At 30.8% G+C, this 20,696-nt stretch overlaps 1 protein-coding gene across 4 annotated transcripts in view; it reads left to right on the top strand.

The window, feature by feature from the left end:
• Positions 1–20,696, top strand: part of LOC148603419 (deleted in lung and esophageal cancer protein 1-like) — a 45,113-nt gene that overhangs the window by 13,263 nt on the left and 11,154 nt on the right. For 2 of the 4 annotated variants that reach the window (XM_088551890.1, XM_088551891.1), the window contains 14 exons: positions 1,190–1,283; positions 1,841–1,971; positions 2,764–2,922; positions 3,508–3,650; positions 4,386–4,539; positions 4,797–4,907; positions 6,758–6,888; positions 7,118–7,288; positions 8,136–8,212; positions 8,569–8,720; positions 11,418–11,524; positions 17,346–17,416; positions 18,666–18,797; positions 19,990–20,004. In XM_088551890.1, the coding sequence (XP_088408016.1) occupies positions 1,190–1,283; positions 1,841–1,971; positions 2,764–2,922; positions 3,508–3,650; positions 4,386–4,539; positions 4,797–4,907; positions 6,758–6,888; positions 7,118–7,288; positions 8,136–8,212; positions 8,569–8,720; positions 11,418–11,524; positions 17,346–17,416; positions 18,666–18,797; positions 19,990–20,004 (1,648 nt within the window). Of the gene's footprint in view, positions 1–1,189; positions 1,284–1,840; positions 1,972–2,763; positions 2,923–3,507; positions 3,651–4,385; positions 4,540–4,796; positions 4,908–6,757; positions 6,889–7,117; positions 7,289–8,135; positions 8,213–8,568; positions 8,721–9,794; positions 9,822–11,417; positions 11,525–16,217; positions 16,230–17,345; positions 17,417–18,665; positions 18,798–19,989; positions 20,005–20,696 lie in introns of all 4 variants that reach the window. The other 2 variants (XM_088551888.1, XM_088551889.1) reach the window with 2 other exon arrangements.

Genomic DNA, 20,696 nt, shown 5'->3' with positions numbered 1-20,696 from the left:
GTTTTATTTGTAAATTATACCCCTCAATGTTGTCCTCCATCCCTATGCTATCTACATATCAGGACAGAATCTCGTGGGAACTACAGTCAAAAAGTTGTTTGCTGTAGGTTAATCTGTTTTATTTGTAAATTACTATTTCTTAACAGTTATGAAATAGAGATGTACAGGGAATGTTCATGAGACACTAAATCCATCAGTCAAATTCTCATCCAGTATTAAATCAGAAGACACTGATTAGCATTACCTTCAGTGCCATGATTGTACCGGCAGTAAATTTCAAGGAATAGCATTATTATGCCGCCATTTGAAAAGCCGGAGGTTACTTATGATCATGCTGTCTGTTGTTTCATTGGTTTATTTCTGTGTTTGTCCAGCCATTTGTCCATCCCCTTGCATTTCTAATCCACAACTACTCTCATACCACTAAATAGAATTGATGAAACTTTCACCAATTGTTTATAAGATGCTTGTGTACTTCCTATTTTATTTTTCCATCAGAATGGCTTTTGGGGGTGTCCTGATACAAAACATGGACTTTGTCATTGGTTGACCAGGTGGGACCATCTCATCTAAAACTGCTTGGTGGAATTCAATGAAACTTTTACACATTCTTTATCACTTGATGCCTTTGTGCACCTCCTATTTTTTTTTATCTAAACGAATTCTAGGGTTTCCTATATAGTTTAATGGAGGAGAGTTTTTGTAGTTTGTTCCATAGATGATAAAATTCACCTCTATTTCAGCAGCAGCTCACTAATTATATCTTTTATTTTTGTCTTCATACCAATATCTGCAAGGACCCATGTAAACTTAATGATCAAAAGAAACATCACAGAGATTTTCAGCATACTGTCAACCAACTTATTTTCATGAGCAACCTACTTTGGCTTATCTCATGAGCAAGAAAAAATTGCTAAAGAGTCCCTTAATTACCTGTATATAAATATCCAAAAGACAGTGTTTTAGTTTGCAAAAGTAAATTGCAGCAATTTTTGTTTGAATTTTGAAATGTCGAAGTGAACATCAGAAAAAATAAGTTTCATTACAGTAATTAATCTATAAAAGTTTCAGTATGATTTTTCATAATTTTTTTTGTCTCTTGCAGTAGGAAGGATAATGAGTTTGCTTTAGTGTTGCAGACAATTTTCAAAAATTGTTTTCATTAAATACATAATTATTTTTTAATCAGATGGCAAACCACAGTAGGTCAACCATCACATTTACATGGCAACCATGTAGTGAGAAACACATCTTGGAAGTGGAGCCTCCATTTGGAGAACTAGGTAGGTTTAAGATGTCTTGATAGATCCATACATAAGGAGAAATATTGATCTGACCCATGGCAAATTGACACACATATAAGCTGATTTTACATGGCATGTGACCTCATCTTCCTGAGGTATAAAACCTTGAGAGCAGTACCTCAGTCAGTGTTTACAAAATGCTTTGATGATATTACAGGCCTGTGTTTTGATTTTTCTCAACTGACATTTGTGGTAGATGATGATGTTCTCCTGACTATATATATAGATTACAATTGCCTGTAAAATATATTTTTTTCAGGAGAAATAAGTGCTTAGACTTGTTCCTGTTTGAATATGTGGATTTCTTCATCTTATAAGAGAAATTAAATGTTTTTTTTTTCACTTGCTCTGCTATACTCCACTCCTGCAAAAGACTTGTGAAAAAAATCCCAGGTCTTCAATATGGACTTATGTAAGAACAGTTTTTTTTTACCAACTAATTTTTCATGTTCTCTCAATATTTAAAGAAAGTAAGGTTTAGATTAAAGTGTCAATATCTGATATGTTGTTCACTGTTGATACTATTTGATATATAGACCCTGGTATGGCTATGGATATGGAGATCAGTGTAACTGGATCAGAGCCTGGAAAAGTCAATGAAACTCTTTACTGCTATGTGATGAACCTAGATGAACCTTTACATCTACATGTAGAAGCTGAGTTTAAGGTGAGGAAAGAAAGAATTCTGCCAATCAAATAAATAGTAGAATATCTTCTACACAATATGGTGGATCAGATCATTTGATGTTTTTACATTTGTATTTTAGTTCTTTCTTTACTATTAGTTGAGGCATAAATAACCAAGAGGGTTTTTTAAATTAAGAAATGTCTGCATAAATATGTTTTGATAAGTACCCAAAATATTGAGGAAATGCAGAAAAGATCCATTAATCCTCTGTTTGAAATGGCCTATATAGTGTTCATCACCATGGAAAACATAACAAGTCAATTCTCAAAATTTATCTTCAGAAAGCTTTTTGAGTAAATGTTCATTCAACATGTCCAAGACTAAATTAAAACCTGCAAAATTGTGTGATCTTATCAATAGTTTGGCTTATTCCTATTGGGAAATATGTACAGGAACCATCTGGGGCCTTTGTAGTAGCTACTTACATAAAAAAGCAGTGATTAGTACCCAAAAAGGCAAAGCCTTGGAGTAATGATTACACCTATACACAGGAGTCTGTGTATTTTAAGAAACTTTATAGCTAAAATTTCTATGCTGCAATCTATTTTCTACATTATTTCATAGTTACCATGAAGCAGCAAAAACTGAAATTGGAAATATAATTTTAATTCATCGTTATCTTAAGAAGCAGGATTTCAAGTACTCTGGTAGACTGCAATAAAACATTTAATAAATATAAATTAAATAATATTGACACCAAACAGCAAATATTTTGTTCCACCAAATTTTCACAATACAGTATTGACTTTTCTGTGCTGGTTTGTGTTTTAGGGTCCAGAAGTAGCAATAGAGGAACCAGACATAAACTTTGGACTGGTCAGACTTGGGCAGAGTGTGACAAGGGAAATAACTCTTAGAAATATGTCTCAGATCATTTCTAAATGGTCAATACAAGATAGTCCTGTCTTCTCCTCCTCAGAAGATCCAATGGTATAGTTTTAATCAGCCATTTTCTTTGTTTTTGATTCAGTCAATTTTTAAGCATTTTTTTTTGAGCTGCCTACAGTTTGGCATTGTCATGCTCATACATAAGATGTACTGTAAACCGTGAAATTTTCGGGACAGTTTTACTTTTGCTATTTTCGCAACAAAATTCGTAACGGGAAAATTAAACTGTCGCTAATATTTTCTTCAAAGAATATTACAGTACAATCTAATGAATGATTGCAAATTTAAACTGCACAGATTTATAGCAGAAACTGAAAAAAAAAGACATTGCAAAATTTTTCCTGTTTACAGTAAACAAATTATCATGATTAACTAAGTCAAATGTGAAATTGACTTGAGCCAGTATAAAGCTACAGATATTTTAACACTGTTAAATTGAATTTCATTGTTATGCAGTGTTTATAACATGTTCCAGTCATTTGACTTTGCTTCAGCTTGTTTGGAATTTGGTTAAATTGACCTTTTTTAAGAAAAAATATTTTAAAATACAATTAGGTAAATTTTTACATTTTTTTCGCTAAAAAATCATAGCTTCTGTCCTTATAAGAATGTATTTACATTTTCTAGGCTGTGAGTGAGTTTGTCTTTACCCCATCAGTAGGAGAAATTGAGCCTTTGGCTAGTAAGAAGATCAAGATACAGTTTACACCTACTGCCATTAAATCTGTCAAGAGAGTCTTTGAAGTTACAGTAGAGGATGGCAATGAATGGTACTTGTTTGAATTATATTAGCTTTGCTTGTAGCAAAATGTTTTCTAAATCCAAGAATATAAAGAAATTCCATTTTATGGAAATGAAAAACATAGGGTTTAGTATTAATACTCCCTTCCTTCAAATGACTTTAGGTGGTTAGGTATGTAGAGGAAATATTTCTCAGCTTAACACAATTTCATCTACAAACTGCATTTCATGCCTCTCAAATAACTTTGTCATTCTGTTGGAAATGGTAGAAATTATAAGAACATTAAATACAGAATAATGGCAGATTTGACAGTTTTGACAGAAAATATCAAATTGATGGATATTTGATGGATATTGATGGTTTAGCTGTTAAAAACTTGTGTTATTTTGTTCATTGAGGATATCACAGTCAATTTGATGTAACATTGTCGTAGGAAAATGGCAATATTTTTTTAGTATCATGGCAGTAATGATAATGGAAAAATGATAAAGTTGTCAATAAAAAAGAAAGATCCGTAGTTATTAGGTATACCAATGTCTTTGATGTACCTGTCCTTCCATCTGTCTGTCTATCCATGTGTCATATAACACAAGGACAATGCCATGAAAGATGACTATTAGATTCCTTATTTTTTGTTTTGAAGAAAGTTACTAATGTATCTCCCTTTCATTTTCTTTGTTTACATATCTTTTGTATCAGTTATGATATATTTAACAACAAAATAAAGGGAAGAAACATATAATATTAACACATTTTTTTGCAGTAACATATCAGCGATTGGTGAGGTTCAGTCCCCAATGGTTTGTCTGTCGTCTTGTGAAATATGTATGGAAGATGTGTATAAACAGGTACCAGTAAGGTACCAGGCTGTACTGGTTAACCAAACACTATTGGCTACTGAGTTTAAATGGGGAGAGGTTAGTATCAGTTTTCCATCCCGTCATTTTGTAGTTTGTAACTGTCAGATAAAAAAAATCGTGTAATAATATTAGCACCTATTATTTAGTCCAGGATGATAAATCAGTCTTTGGGTGGTATATAATGATGAAGGACAATCACTGATATTGCATTGTGAAAAAAGTCAGGATTAAAACTAATTTGATTCTAGCCTCTCTATCACCCTGAAATAAATGGCTGCTTCCTATAAAATTGTTTTTTTTCAAAATTGTTCCAGGTTGAGGGTGAGCATGCTAAAGACTGTTGTGTAGAATTGGATCCAAAATTTGGTTTTATCAACCCTAGAGAGGAAAAAGCCATCACTGTAAATTTTGTGGCCACTAGAAGTGTAAGTAAATAGTGTATATAGATTTGGAGTTGAGTCCAAATATTCGTCTGTTACGCCTCACACAGAGTGATTACCTTAATGAATTATCTGTAGTTTCTACAAATTGTTACTAGAAATGATGCTCTTCATAGATAACATAATATGAGTTAGGAACAGCCTACAGCTGAGAATTTTTTCTTGGTTTATGAACAGTATATTTTAATTTTAAATCAATTTAAAGGCCACTTTCACTTTGAATTCACTCCCCTGACCCATATCTGTAGGCCTGTCTGATACTTCTTCCAGTTTTCTGGACTTTATCAGTAGCCTTGCATACGATGCTCTGTATTAAAAATGCAAAGTTCAGAATATTAGCAATTACTTCATACAATACAGCCATAAAATATGGATTGTAGTAAAGCAGCATAAACAGGTCTGCTCACATGTGTAATTCCCTTTTTCATGGTTTTAAACAATGACATTAATTTTATGATACATGATACAAGTATGTGAGTTACCTTATTGCATATTCAGATTAAATTTATTGGTCTAATTGACTCAATGCTTCTGAAGTTCCTCATATTTAAAGTAACAACAGTTTGTTATTCATGTTGTATCAACAATTCCTGTTAAAGAGTAATCAAGTGAACCAAGGTTATAGTGGTAATCAAAAGAATGTAATCCAGGGACAAAGACCAGACATGGAAAACAGACATACACAACAAAGAACATAAAGTAACTAAAATCATACATACAAAGTAACAAAAGCAAATGAGCAACTTGGACTCCACTAAAAAACTGGGAGCATGGACCAAGACCGGTAGGGTAAGTGTTGTCTGCTTTTCCAGAAACACCTGCCGAGTTGCTCATAAAAAGCCAAGTCCAGGGTAGACAAATGAGGAAAGGAAAACTATGGCCCGTTGAATAAATCAGTTTTCATGGTGCAGATGGATACACCATAATGATCCACGAGTTTATGATGACAACCATAAAACTTGTGTTCAATTATTTCTTCATATCATGAATATGAGTGGACAATATTATGAATCTTAATTTTTTTTTGTATACATCATAATATGTAATGTGAAATCCCATTATTTTTTTATTGTTACAACTCATAAGTACTTTTTTTCTAAACATCAGCATGCTTAAATCTTCATCAAAATTTGTTACATTATGTTTATTATTTTACTGTCCTCTGAAAATATTTCTTCTAACTTTGTTTATTAATAACACAGATGAAAACAATTCTTGAAGTCATTTAACATTGATGCTTTTAACAATTGTTGTCCAATGTGTAAAATTAAAGGTTAAGTATCTGGAAACAAATTGGCATCATCTATGAATGGATGTTTTAATTACAATAAAATCTGTCTAAACTGAACTCCATTTGGATTTTAAAATTGGGTCTGTTCAAATTTATTGTTAAAATTTGGTTTCACAGGTCTTCATTTTACCGAGTTTCAAAATACTTTTGAATTGATATAACAGGACTCCAGATAAGGGGAGTAGTATGAGTAATTACTCATTGAAAATGGACAAAACCCTATTGTTTTGTCATTAAATAAGTCTTAAACCCAACAGTAAAGAAAATGAAACTCAATTTAAAAAAAAAGTTGACAGGTGAAAGATTCGTTATTGTTCAAAAAAGCAATTTCTGATAAAGTACAAAAGAAAAACGATATATTTGGAAGGAGCCCTACTTAGTCTATTTTTATTACTTAAAACTGAACATTTTATAACATTTCAATGTGCTTCATAAGATTAACATGAAAAACTAAGTTGTATGAACTGTGTTCTGATAGACAGGTTTTTGGATTATTCTGTGTTGAGGTAAGACAAGTTTCACTGTATTTTACTTGTGATTTTAGGGGGAGTTTTCTGACCTTAGAATCCCCTGTACAGTGGAAGGACTAGAGACTCCATTATACCTTGGACTATTTGCTGATGTCAAAGGACTAGCAGCTTCCTATAAGAAGTCAGAAGATGGAACTAAATCTGAGTAAGCTAGAATATTGTTTAAAATTAATGTCTCTAATTTCCATCAAATTTAACTTACTCTCGACGTTCTGAGTAAATGCAGTACTGATAATTCCACATGTGATATTTTTTTCATACTCGACAGTTTATTGGTTTGAACTCTATTGTAACAGATCATCATAAATGTTGTTTACTTGTACCATAAATCTATTTTCATTTTTAACACATTTTATGTTTCATTTTGTTTTTAGGCCAGCTGATAAATTAGACTTTGGTGAAGTACTGATTGGAAGCACACCAAAACTGTATCTCCATATCCGTAACGACTCCGCTATAGCTACCCATTTCAGTGTTGGTGCAGATTACTTCATTGCCAAACCTCCCACTCCACCAATGGATAAAGCTGCTGAAAGCAAAAGAGGGTAAAATTATTTTTATACTGAATAATCATACTTCTTTGCCAAACCTCCCACTCCACCAATGGATAAAGCTACTGAAGGCAAAAGAGGGTAAAATTTTTTCTATACTGAATAATCATATTTCATCGCCAAACCTCCCATGCCACCGATGGATAAAGCTGTTGAAAGCAAAACAGGGTAAAATTATTTCTATACCGAATAATCATACTTCATTGCCAAACCTCCCACACCACGAATGGATAAAGCTGCTGAAAGCAAAACAGGGTAAAATTAATTCTATACTGAATAATCATTCTTCATTGCCAAACCTCCCATGCCACCGATGGATAAAGCTGTTGAAAGCAAATCAGGGTAAAATTATTTCTATACCCAATAATCATTCTTCATTGCCAAACCTCCCACACCACCAATGGATATCATTAAATTCATACAATGTGACATTGTAATTGATTTTAGTATCACAGCAGTAGTCTGAGACTAAACATTAATCAGACATATAGAACAGGGGAAAAATGATTCTGAAAAGTCTTGCGCAAGATATCACACATGTGACTTTGGCAATTGCAACAAATACGTGAAAATAAAACTATTATTTAGAAGCAAGTATTTCTTTGACCTTTCATATCCTGTCCTTTGATAGATGTGTTATATAAATTACTACTGTCAGATTGGGCATGGAACATAGTTGTCTCTATAAAAGGAAGCTATTTTGTATTTCATTTAAGAGTTATGAAAAATTGTCTGGGAACCAAGAAATTGACTTTGAACACACACTTTGTATAAATATACTTATAATAATTTACATTGATATTAACTGGTTGTTATATAGTTTTGTTGCATTTCATTTCAGTACAAGAAAATCCCTGCTGACCAAAACCCCAAATCTAGCAGATCCAATGGCTAAAACATCTGCCAAGGCTAAAGCAGGTTTGTTTTGTCCAATATTGACATAACATCTCAAGCTGTCATCTGATATTCTAATAGTTAAAGAATTCATGACAAATATATTGACACCTTTTACTTGTACTTTTACTTTCACTTTCCATATGTTATGCATGACATCAAAATACTTGGTATAAAAATGTGTCTTTACTTGTCTGTCAACATCAGTTTTATTTGTTATATAATGTGAGCAAGTCTTCTGTATGAGTAAATATTTTTTGTGGACCTGAGTAAAAAAAAAAAAGACCAATTTTATTTAATTGAAATTATAAAATTATGATGTCCTGATGAATAATATATGTTTTTTTTTTTTTTTTTTTTTTTTTTTTTTTTTTTTACAGACTTGTGCACAGCTATGTTGATACAGGGACTTGGGGCAGCTTTTGTTGCTGTGCCAGCATCAGGCAAACTTCAGCCGTTTGGGCAAGAGATAATAGAAATTTGTGCTTATAGTGATATGTGGGGATCTTATACTGATGAAATAAAAATCAAGGTAATGAAAGGATTTTGTGAAGTTCTCTAAAAAAGGGTTTTTATTTAATCACATTTTACATGTTACCCTATGTATTACAGATCCCACCAGATGAAGATATTTGTTTGTGTTTCACTTCATGGCTTTCCAAAGGAGATTCCTTGGGAAACATATAGAAAAATTAGAAATTCACTAGTAATATCTGTTGCATGTTTTTGTCCACCTGAAAAAAATTGCAAAAACTAGTGCACTATGAAAAATACATCATGGTTTTCCATTTTATATTTACATGTAAATCGATACATCAAAATCCATTTTAGGCATATTTTTCAGGGATACATACTTGTGAATAATTTTTGTATTTTGGGAAGAATTTTTGGAACTTACAAAATATGAATGCTCATGATATAGGGTCTTTTTTTAAAACATCCTAATCATCTTTGCAAAATTAATACTGTACACCATGAAATTTTTGCAGCATTTTAATTATCACAATTTTCACAGTAAGACCTGTTACTTAAAACCTGAAATTAAACAGTCATGAATATTGTCTTTGTAGAACATTATATTTCAATCTGAGGAACAATGGCAAATTCAAATTTCACAAAAGTCAATTGATCGCCAAAACAGTGGGAAAAAAAAGATGGCATAAAATTTTCCCTGTTTACTGTATTAACTGTTTAAATTATGTCTTAATTTATTATTAATTTTTGTATCTTCATTTTGTCGATGAAATTGTAAAAAAAAAATGTATATTTCAGGAATTTGAAATTTTCTACTTTCATTATTATTGTATGAAATTTCAAGTTTGCTAAAGTAGCAGCAGTTCTGCCACTGAAAGAATTTCAATACTGAATTTCATGAGTATTATCTCTTAAGACAAAGACCCAATTTTATCTTTGGGATGCCGTGAACAAATCTTGCTTTGATTACTACCGTACAAAACTAAATATGTGAAATTTTATTATTTCTATTTATTCAATTACACCTGTCAAATTTTGTCTGTAAATTAAATCCACAATTTTTTTTTACCTGTGATGATAAAACGTCCTAATGAACTTTTCTTATCGGTATATATGTTTCTTGAAATTGTAGTATTACCACAGTTATCAAATGTCTAAGGTATTTTTATGCACTAGTCTTAGGTTTTAGTATGTGATGTATGGCTTAAATGGCCTGCTTAAGGGCATTTAGATTTCCAGTCTGGGTGTCTGTATTTTGATATTCATTTTTTATGGGAAGGTTTGCATGAAAGTTTTTTATTTAAACAATGGTGTCACTTTTTCGCAAAATTTAAGAGACCTGTAGTATTACATTTATGATAAAAAAAATATGTTTTAAAAAAATTAGGGTTTAGCTCCCACTTCTCTTGGACTATGTCATAGTATATTGGACTTTACATAATTTAGAAGTCACACAGATTATTTATTCCTGTCTCTGGTATTTGGCCTTGTATTTAATTTGTCCCAGTCATTGTAGAAAGTAATTTTAGCCACATATTAATAACATTTTAACACCACCACCTCCATTTTTTGGTGCTGAGCGGGGGCATCAGTGTTCATATTTTTATACTTATCTCTCTTATTATTCAAGAATACAAAAGGAATACTGCATGATAAAATCTTTCTCACACAGCCTTTTAAAATCTTGAAAAATTATGCATTGATATGCTTATGAAATCTCCTGTCCATCTATAGTACAGTAAAAGTATTAATTTTTGCGATGTACTAGTTTTTAATATTTTAGTGGTAGCATGAAAAAAGTACTGTTTAAGTGGTTAATATGATACATGTAGCATGAAAAAAAAGTACCTTGGAAATTGAATTTTAACTCTATATAAGGCTTATCATTTTTTGACAGAATTAATTCACAAAATTAGACATCAATGAAAATTAATACTTTACAGTATACGCTGACTGCATGTCCTCCTGTAAGGAAACACCTCCTGAAATGTTCTATTTGTTTTAAACATGTATTACAGGATTCTAGTGTGTCGGGCATTGTGCGAACTGTGTGTATGCATTGTGTTGCTTACGTGTGCATCTATTATCTATGTATGATTTGGGACATGGTACCAGTACATGTTTCAGGAGGTGTTTATCATTTATTCAACAGTACTGCATGAAGTATAAATACCTTTCTTGAAATGAAGATAAACAAACAAAAAATATATGCATGCAAAATATATTGGTACATAGGATTAAATTTAACCTGTCTATATTGACCTTTTAAAAACAAAAAATTGATGACATCAGAATTGGTGTCTGTATATATATAGTTCAATTTGTTGTTGTCCAAGCACTGTAATAGACTTTTGGATTTAATGTAACAGTTTAAGGTTTTTGTAGACAGGTTAAATATTTGGTATTAAAATTACCTGTGAATGTATGTAATCATCATGAGTGTCAGGAAATGGTGTTGTCGGTTGTGGAAATTTCAAAATCAGTTCAAGCAATGTATTCAGTAATAACATATTTTTAGCCAATACCCAATGCTTTTTTATAAAGAAAAATATTTACAGAAGAAAAATAATTCTAATAAAGTATTACTAAAATTAAAGAACAATTGTAAAATGCAGGTAATTCAAATTAGGACAAGTTCTAAAAAAAAAACATATTTAATAATTTGATAATAAAATACACAAAGTACCAATCAGATATATTAACCTATGTGAAGAAAAAAAAAACGTCTAATCAGGTAATCTCCCTTTGGTTGTAGGTTGGAGATCTAGATGTTCACAGTGTACCAGTGAGCATGAATGTTATCGGGTGTCCTTTGAACTTCCAGATGACAGCTGCCAAACATGAAAAGAAACCTGTTGTCAGGTAAAGTGGAATTCTTCAATTGTACCTGAAAATGGGAGGATGATTTAGTCTTGTTTGCAGAATACATACATTAAAAAAATTGTTGATAAGAATATGAGAGATGACACATATTAATTAATTGAAGCTTTAAAGTGAAAGCTTGTATTGTCTGTAGTAATTAATTTATGTAAAAAAGGGGGTTACTATGGAACCATATTGTGGGTAATGCTATGACATTGTTATAATTTTCACTGTTTCTAACATGAAAATAAAGCACCACACAAAATACATGTAAGACCACTAATTAAGGAGGTAGACTTAGGGTAAAGGTTTGTATTTAGCATTTTACATCAATCTCATGTAAGCATCAAAGTAACTTGGACTGATTTCATTCTGTTTCAAATGGTTTGGTGAAATTGAATATGATACAAACATATCACTGATTTCAAGAGTAATGTCCCTTACCCAAGGTCTACCTCCTTAAAAAGTATTACCTCAGCTTATAAAATATTCAAAACTTAGACCTATGAAACATTAACAGCTTTACAGTATATTTTGTTAGTTCTATTAAGAGATATAGAAATCATTCTGTGATCACTGATGGAAAGTTTGACAATATTTCTTATCATGATCAGGTAAAAAAAATACTATTTTTCTACAAAGCATTTCTATGCTGAGGAATTTTCCAACAAATAATTCTATGACTTTTGCCAAGAAGCATTTCTGTGCTAATGAATTTTGCAATGAAGCAGTTGACTGTTAATGATTGTTATAATGAAGTGTTCCAATGATAATGAATTTTGCCTTGAAGCAATCCAATGCTTGACAAATTTGTCCATAAATTAAGAGTTCCTAAATTTTGCTGTGAAGCTTTCTTATTCATTGCAAATTTGCCATAATAAGACATTCCAATTCTAATATTTTAGTCCATTGGGAATGACTTCATAATATAAAGCAATCTTGACCTACTGTTATTTTTGATTGACCAGTACCTATTAGTTTTTTATATTGACCAGTACCTATTACTTTTTTTTAATTGGCCAGTACCTATTAGTGTCTTTAATTGACCAGTACCTATTAGTGTTTTTATTGAACAGTACCTATTAGTGCCTTTAATTGACCAGTACCTATTAGTGTCTTTAATTGACCAGTACCTATTAGTGTCTTTAATTGAACAGTACCTATTAGTATTTTTATTGAACAGTACCTATTACTTTTTTTAATTGGCCAGTACCTATTACTTTTTTTTAATTGGCCAGTACCTATTACTTTTTTTTAATTGACCAGTACCTATTAGTGTCTTTAATAGACCAGTACCTATTACTTTTTTTAATTGGCCAGTACCTATTACTTTTTTTTTAATTGGCCAGTACCTATTACTTTTTTATATTGACCAGTACCTATTAGTGTCTTTAATTGACCAGTACCTATTAGTATTTTTATTGAACAGTACCTATTACATGTAGTGTCTTTAATTGACGAGTACCTATTACTTTTTTTTAATTGGCCAGTACCTATTAGTGTCTTTAATTGACCTGTACCTATTAGTGTCTTTAATTGACCAGTACCTATTAGTGTCTTTAATTGATCAGTACCTATTAGTATTTTAATTGGCCAGTACCTATTACTTTTTTTTAATTGGCCAGTACCTATTACTTTTTTTAATTGACCAGTACCTATTACTATTTTTTAATTGACCAGTACCTATTACTTTTTTTTAATTGACCAGTACCTATTACTTTTTTTTTAATTGGCCAGTACCTATTAGTGTCTTTAATTGACCAGTACCTATTAGTGTATTTAATTGACCAGTACCTATTAGTGTATTTAATTGAACAGTACCTATTAGTATTTTTATTGAACAGTACCTATTACTTTTTTTAATTGGCCAGTACCTATTACTTTTTTTTAATTGACCAGTACCTATTAGTGTCTTTAATTGAACAGTACCTATTAGTATTTTTATTGAACAGTACCTATTACTTTTTTTTATTGGCCAATACCTATTACTTTTTTTAATTGGCCAGTACCTATTACTTTTTTTTAATTGACCAGTACCTATTAGTGTCTTTAATTGAACAGTACCTATTAGTATTTTTATTGAACAGTACCTATTACTTTTTTTAATTGGCCAGTACCTATTACTTTTTTTAATTGGCCAGTACCTATTACTTTTTTCAATTGACCAGTACCTATTACTTTTTTTAATTTGCCAGTACCTATTACTATTTTTTAATTGACCAATACCTATTACTTTTTTTAATTGGCCAGTACCTATTACTTTTTTTTAATTGGCCAGTACCTATTACTTTTTTTTTAATTGGCCAGTACCTATTAGTGTTTTTATTGAACAGTACCTATTAGTGTCTTTAATTGACCAGTACCTATGACTTTTTTTAATTGGCCAGTACCTGTTACTTTTTTTTTAATTGGCCAGTACCTATTAGTGTTTTTATTGAACAGTACCTATTAGTGTCTTTAATTGACCAGTACCTATGACTTTTTTTAATTGGCCAGTACCTGTTACTTTTTTTTTAATTGGCCAGTACCTATTAGTGTTTTTATTGAACAGTACCTATTACATGTAGTGTCTTTAATTGACCAGTACCTATTACTTTTTTTTAATTGGCCAGTACCTATTTGTGTTTTTATTGAACAGTACCTATTAGTGTCTTTAATTGACCAGTACCTATGACTTTTTTTAATTGGCCAGTACCTATGACTTTTTTTAATTGGCCAGTACCTATGACTTTTTTTAATTGGCCAGTACCTATGACGTTTTTTTTAATTGGCCAGTACCTATTACTTTTTTTTAATTGCCCAGTACCTGTTACTTTTTTTAATTGGCCAGTACCTGTTACTTTTTTTTTTTAATTGGCCAGTACCTATTAATGTTTTTATTGAACAGTACCTATTACATGTAGTGTCTTTAATTGACCAGTACCTATTACTTTTTTTAATTGGCCAGTACCTATTACTTTTTTTTTAATTGGCCAGTACCTGTTAGTGTTTTTATTGAACAGTACCTATTAGTGTCTTTAATTGACCAGTACCTATGACTTTTTTTAATTGGCCAGTACCTGTTACTTTTTTTTAATTGGCCAGTACCTATTAGTGTTTTTATTGAACAGTACCTATTACATGTAGTGTCTTTAATTGACCAGTACCTATTACATGAAGTGTCTTTAATTGACCAGTACCTATTACTTTTTTTTAATTGGCCAGTACCTATTACTTTTTTTTAATTGGCCAGTACCTATTTGTGTTTTTATTGAACAGTACCTATTAGTGTCTTTAATTGACCAGTACCTATGACTTTTTTAATTGGCCAGTACCTGTTACTTTTTTTAATTGGCCAGTACCTATTACTTTTTTTAATTGGCCAGTACCTATTACTTTTTTTAATTGACCAGTACCTATTACTATTTTTTAATTGACCAGTACCTATTACTTTTTTTAATTGGCCAGTACCTTTTAGTGTCTTTAATTGACCAGTACCTATTACTTTTTTTAATTGGCCAGTACCTATTAGTGTCTTTAATTGACCAGTTCCTATTAGTGTCTTTAATTGAACAGTACCTATTAGTATTTTTATTGAACAGTATCTATTACTTTTTTTTAATTGACCAGTACATACTATTGTCTTTAATTGAACAGTACCTATTAGTATTTTTATTGAACAGTACCTATTACTTTTTTTTTAATTGGCCAGTACCTATTACTTTTTTTAATTGGCCAGTACCTATTACTTTTTTCAATTGGCCAGTACCTATTACTTTTTTTTAATTGGCCAGTACCTATTACTTTTTTTTTAATTGGCCAGTACCTATTAGTGTTTTTATTGAACAGTACCTATTAGTGTCTTTAATTGACCTGTACCTATGACTTTTTTTAATTGGCCAGTACCTATGACTTTTTTTAATTGACCAGTACCTATTACTTTTTTTTAAATTGGCCAGTACCTATTACTTTTTTTTAATTGGCCAGTACCTGTTACTTTTTTTAATTGGCCAGTACCTGTTCCTTTTTTTAATTGACCAGTACCTGTTACTTTTTTTTTAATTGGCCAGTACCTATTAGTGTTTTTATTGAACAGTACCTATTACATGTAGTGTCTTTAATTGACCAGTACCTATTACTTTTTTTAATTGGCCAGTACCTATTACTATTTTTTAATTGGCCAGTACCTATTACTTTTTTTTTAATTGGCCAGTACCTATTACTTTTTTTTTAATTGGCCAGTACCTATTAGTGTTTTTATTGAACAGTACCTATTAGTGTCTTTAATTTACCAGTACCTATTAGTGTTTTTATTGAACAGTACCTATTAGTGTCTTTAATTGACCAGTACCTATTAATGTTTTTATTGAACAGTACCTATTACTTTTTTTAATTGGCCAGTACCTATTACTTTTTTTTTTAATTGGCCAGTACCTATTAGTGTTTTTATTGAACAGTACCTATTAGTGTCTTTAATTGACCAGTACCTATTAGTGTTTTTATTGAACAGTACCTATTACTTTTTTTAATTGGCCAGTACCTATTAGTGTTTTTATTGAACAGTACATATTAGTGTCTTTAATTGACCAGTACCTATTAGTGTTTTTATTGAACAGTACCTTTTAGTGTCTTTAATTGACCAGTACCTATTAGTGTTTTTATTGAACAGTACCTATTAGTGCCTTTAATTGACCAGTACCTATTGTCTGTTCAGGTATTTTACAAGGTAAACTGACTGTTAATATAACATAAACTATACCATTTGTGTTCAATAATGTTTTCATCATTTTTTTTAAGCGCTATGTTAGTATTCCTTTTTATCTAAAGTTTAAAATAATGCATGCTGGTTTTCAAATTTTTGATTATTTTGAATGATTACTTAGTGTAATTTTTGTTAAGATAAACATAAGATTTAGATATATCTTTCAATTAGTACAAATCATACATTTAAAGTAGTTATTTGCCCTGTTTCTTCTATGTAGAAATGGCTTGATTGACATGGTTTCTCAAAATTCCATCAATGCACTTTGAAAGTATGAAGATGGTTGTAGGGATACTTGGAGAATTCAGGGAGGCTCAGGTTTTTTGTACCCTGCCACACTAAGTGGCCAGGTATTAAGTGAAATCAGTCAGTTTATAAGTTAGGTGGTTTCCAGGTGAATACTTGAGTACGGATCAATGATTTTTTCTAAACTTTGCACAGTTGTTTAGAATTATAAAATAAAGCTTAATATTAATTTTCAGCAAAATCCAAGTTAGAGTTTGAGTTAGTTCATTCTGAATATTTTGACATCCCCTTTTTTGTAATTATTTTGTAGGATATCAGTTAATGTTCCATTAATGCCCTAATTTTAAGGAAGGGGCACATAGTTCCTCCATTTTTATCAAGTTGAGGGCATTGCAGTCTGAATGTTTAAGTGTTAACTGCATGTTTTTGTTTTCATCTATTGATATTTTATGTATGATCTATATAAATATTCATTTGTACTAATTTATGCCGTGTTTTGATTTTAACCCATCATTTTCAATTACTTTTCCTATATAAGCAAGATAAAAGCTCTTAGCCATATATCATATATTTAACTTAAAAGAGGAATACTGCATTTGTCTTATGTGTCTGTCTGTCTGTTTCACTGCTTAATTTGTTCATCTCTAGTTGTTCTTTTCTTCTACATTACTTGTTTCTGTTAGATGAATTTAATAGTAACATTTGAAACTTATATCACTTCCTGATAAAGACATGTATGCAACAATATGCTTTTTTTATTTACTTTAAATTTACACAGGTAATTATTATGCTAATCAAAATATAATTAACTATAATATATGTATTTGTGACTAGGTTTGGCACACATGTGTCTGGTGTGGCTCCTATCAACAGATCTATGAGAATCAACAATATCAGTCCTTTTGGTAAGATAATTATTATACCACCAACTTTTAGGGGAGGTATATCAGATAATTATTATACCACCAACTTTTAGGGGAGGTATATCAGATAATTATTATACCACCAACTTTTAGGGGAGGTATATCATGGTCTCTGTCCACCTGTCTATTTCATTTTCTCTGCAATTACTCATTACAGCCACTTTAGCTTTGATGAAAGCTTTATATAAGCATGCCATATCCTGAGGTTTAATTGCAGGCTGAAGCTATGTCAACTTCCTGTTTGATAACTTTGTATTTTAACCACATGAGTACTTGGGTGGAAAGCAGGTCAAGCTTTTAATCAGCTTTGCTTCAAGTTATTCTAGTCAGTTATAAATTTGTTTAGTACTGTACATAAAAATCAAGTTTTGTATCATTTTTAGTTTTTGATTGTGAAATGCTTACCACCATCCTATAAAAAGGCTTTGTACTTCTGTCCACATTTCTTTAATATATTCACAGATTCTCATTCAACAGAATTTTATGAAACTTGATGAGAAAGTTATGCACCACATGTGTATGAATAATAACAAGCATGATTTCTATTGGATACTGCCAAGCAAATATATCTCTACTCAAGTGCTTGATGGATTTTTATGGGGCTAATATATCATTTTGTTAGCTCACCTGGCCCAAAGGGCCATGTGAGCTTTTGCCATCCCTTGGTGTCTGTGGTCGCTGTCCGACTTGGAGATTTTTCGATTTATCGAAAAACAGCCACTGCTACTAAAATTAGAACATAAGGATCAGATACTAGTTTTTTCTCATAAATCTCCATTCTACCATTACATCTATCAAAATTCTGACAGAATAAAGGTCTTCAGCATGACAAGATTTATCTGAGGTCAAATTTTTGTGTAAATCTGTTAAGCCGTGTTGAAGTTATTGCCCTTTTTTGATGTTTTTTGCTGTTCTTAATGTTATTAGTTTTGAAAGTATGCTCCTAAATATCTACTGGACAGAATTCAATGAAAATTGATTTAATTGTTTGTATGGGTGTAGGACTTTTTTTATCCAAGATAAAAACATGGACATTTTACAAAAAAATATAATGTTGTTTATCAAGGCACACATCTCTAGTTTGTTTACAATACCCATAGCTTAGTTAGGATGAAAGTATATGATTTTTGTTGTATCAATAATGTTCGAAAGAGAAATTCAAATTGTTTTTTTTTTTGCAATAATTGCAAATACATTGCATTAATACAAGCTTTTGTTTATTGTCTTCCAGATATTAGAATAGACTGGGAAACCTACAATGTTGTGGAGGATGACAAAAAAATTTTGGATGTAATGATTGCTTTTGGCAATGCTTTTCCCCGCCGTGATGCTAAAGGTCAAGAAATAGTACCTCCTTGGGATAGTAAGTTTCTAAATACAGCTAAAAGTGTTAAATTTGAATTTTTGTAGTTTTTTTTAATATTTTATTAGTACTGGTAAAGTAGAAATTAAAATAATAACTTGCTCAACAAAAATTCATAAAATTCAACGTTTTGATTAAATAATTGCTCAATAGCATATACTTTATATAATAAAATATTCCACTTTTCCTTTAGTTTTATATTTTAGCTTGCACAGCAACTTTTTAAACAAACTTTAATTTATTTATTTTCCTGCCTTAGATAATTCAGGTGAGAGGTCCTCAAAACAATTTAACATTGTCACAATTTAACAAGAGCTATTCCAATGAAAATCTAAACTTTTACAGAACCATGGCAGAACAAAAACAAAATTTCAGTGTGATTGATAATGATGAATAATTCCTGCTTTTTGGTATTCTTTTGACAAATAAGTACTGGTATTAATTTTAAATTTATCTGATGATCAAATTCTTGATAGTAGAAGTTAACTTTAACTTACCTTTTTTAAATCATTTTTGGTAAAGTCAGATTTTTAATTTGAAGAGCTCTGCCCTAGCCACAATCACCTAGATTAATGTTGAAATAATGATTTACATTTATTTGTATACCTCTCCATGTTCTATTAATTCAGTAATCTAGTAATGAAATTAGTTTTACATCCATAATGCCCTTTTAATATAAGGCACTATACTGCTCATGAATTACCCTTTCTTTCATTCACCTTTTAAATTTTATTTGTTCCTAGAAAATAAAATAATTTCATTTTTCCAATCTCCCATTTTGCAGAAAAAAATACTGCTTTTTTGTCTTTTTTTTTCATTGTGAATTGTATGATGCATTACTGTTTTATTAAAGACATTATCTCTTTTCCAAGATGTTCAGATTTGTAATATTTTCGATATTAAGCATAGGGTTCACAAAGTGAGCAAATTGATCCTGTTAATGTTCACAAATGAATTTAATATATTTATATGCATTTTGTTTTAAATTGCAAACAATTTCTCTTCATTCAGTGTCTAAGCGGGTCAGTGACTAAACTGAAAATTTTGTTAAGACCAAAAGCACTTTAATTTGCTTTATGTAAGTTTTATTGTACATTCAGTAAAAAACAAAATTAATTCAGCTTACACACGTGAATTATAAGGTTAAGCCACAGATGCAATAGTAAGAACTGTATATTGATTTGTGTCATAGGTGAGGAAGAACATGGTAAGGTTAACTTCACTGTTCAATGTTTCGCATGTATATTCATCACTTCACTCTTGGCTGCAGTGTTGGCTTCTTTTATTTTAAAGCCAGTTTTACAGTGAATTAAATAGTTAACTTCAGGGAATATGTTTGGTCCCCTCTTGTTTGAATGGCCATTATCTGACGAAATGCTTTTGGTAATTAACTGGACAATTAAAAAGAAAATTTACACTTTTTATCATTTTATAGGTATTTTGGTGTGAGTTTGATAGGAAGTTTAATTCTATTGCAATGATTATATAACAAGGCTTTTAATTGGCTCAACTCAAGCATAAAATTCTCAATATACCTCTAGGAACCAATTCACAAATTATGCACTTATGAATATGTCAAGATAATTTTCATAACATTTAAATTGGCTAACCTACTAATTGACAAATGATATTATGAAGGTTTTGAAAAATATTTATTATCAATAAATTTTTCACTACCTAATTGGCTTATTTTAATTCCATTAGAACCAAGATGACAAAACTATAAGGTAAATTCCAAATCTCGATTTCTTTTAACTATAATTTTCTTTGTGGTAGGATTTTGTAGGGCAGTCAATGAGGACACTAATTTCTCTAGAATAGAGATAAATGTTGTGTATTTAAAGCTTTGTGGATGTCCATCTGTAGTTTTACCATCGCAAATATCAGTTGCCAACATAA

Source organism: Perna viridis, chromosome 11, assembly GCF_037379345.1.
Source record: "Perna viridis isolate PV_CMFRI_1.1 ecotype Kerala chromosome 11, ASM3737934v1, whole genome shotgun sequence".
NCBI lineage: Eukaryota > Metazoa > Mollusca > Bivalvia > Mytilida > Mytilidae > Perna > Perna viridis.
Note: the sequence above shows the minus strand (reverse complement) of the source record. Positions and strands in the feature narration are given on the sequence as shown.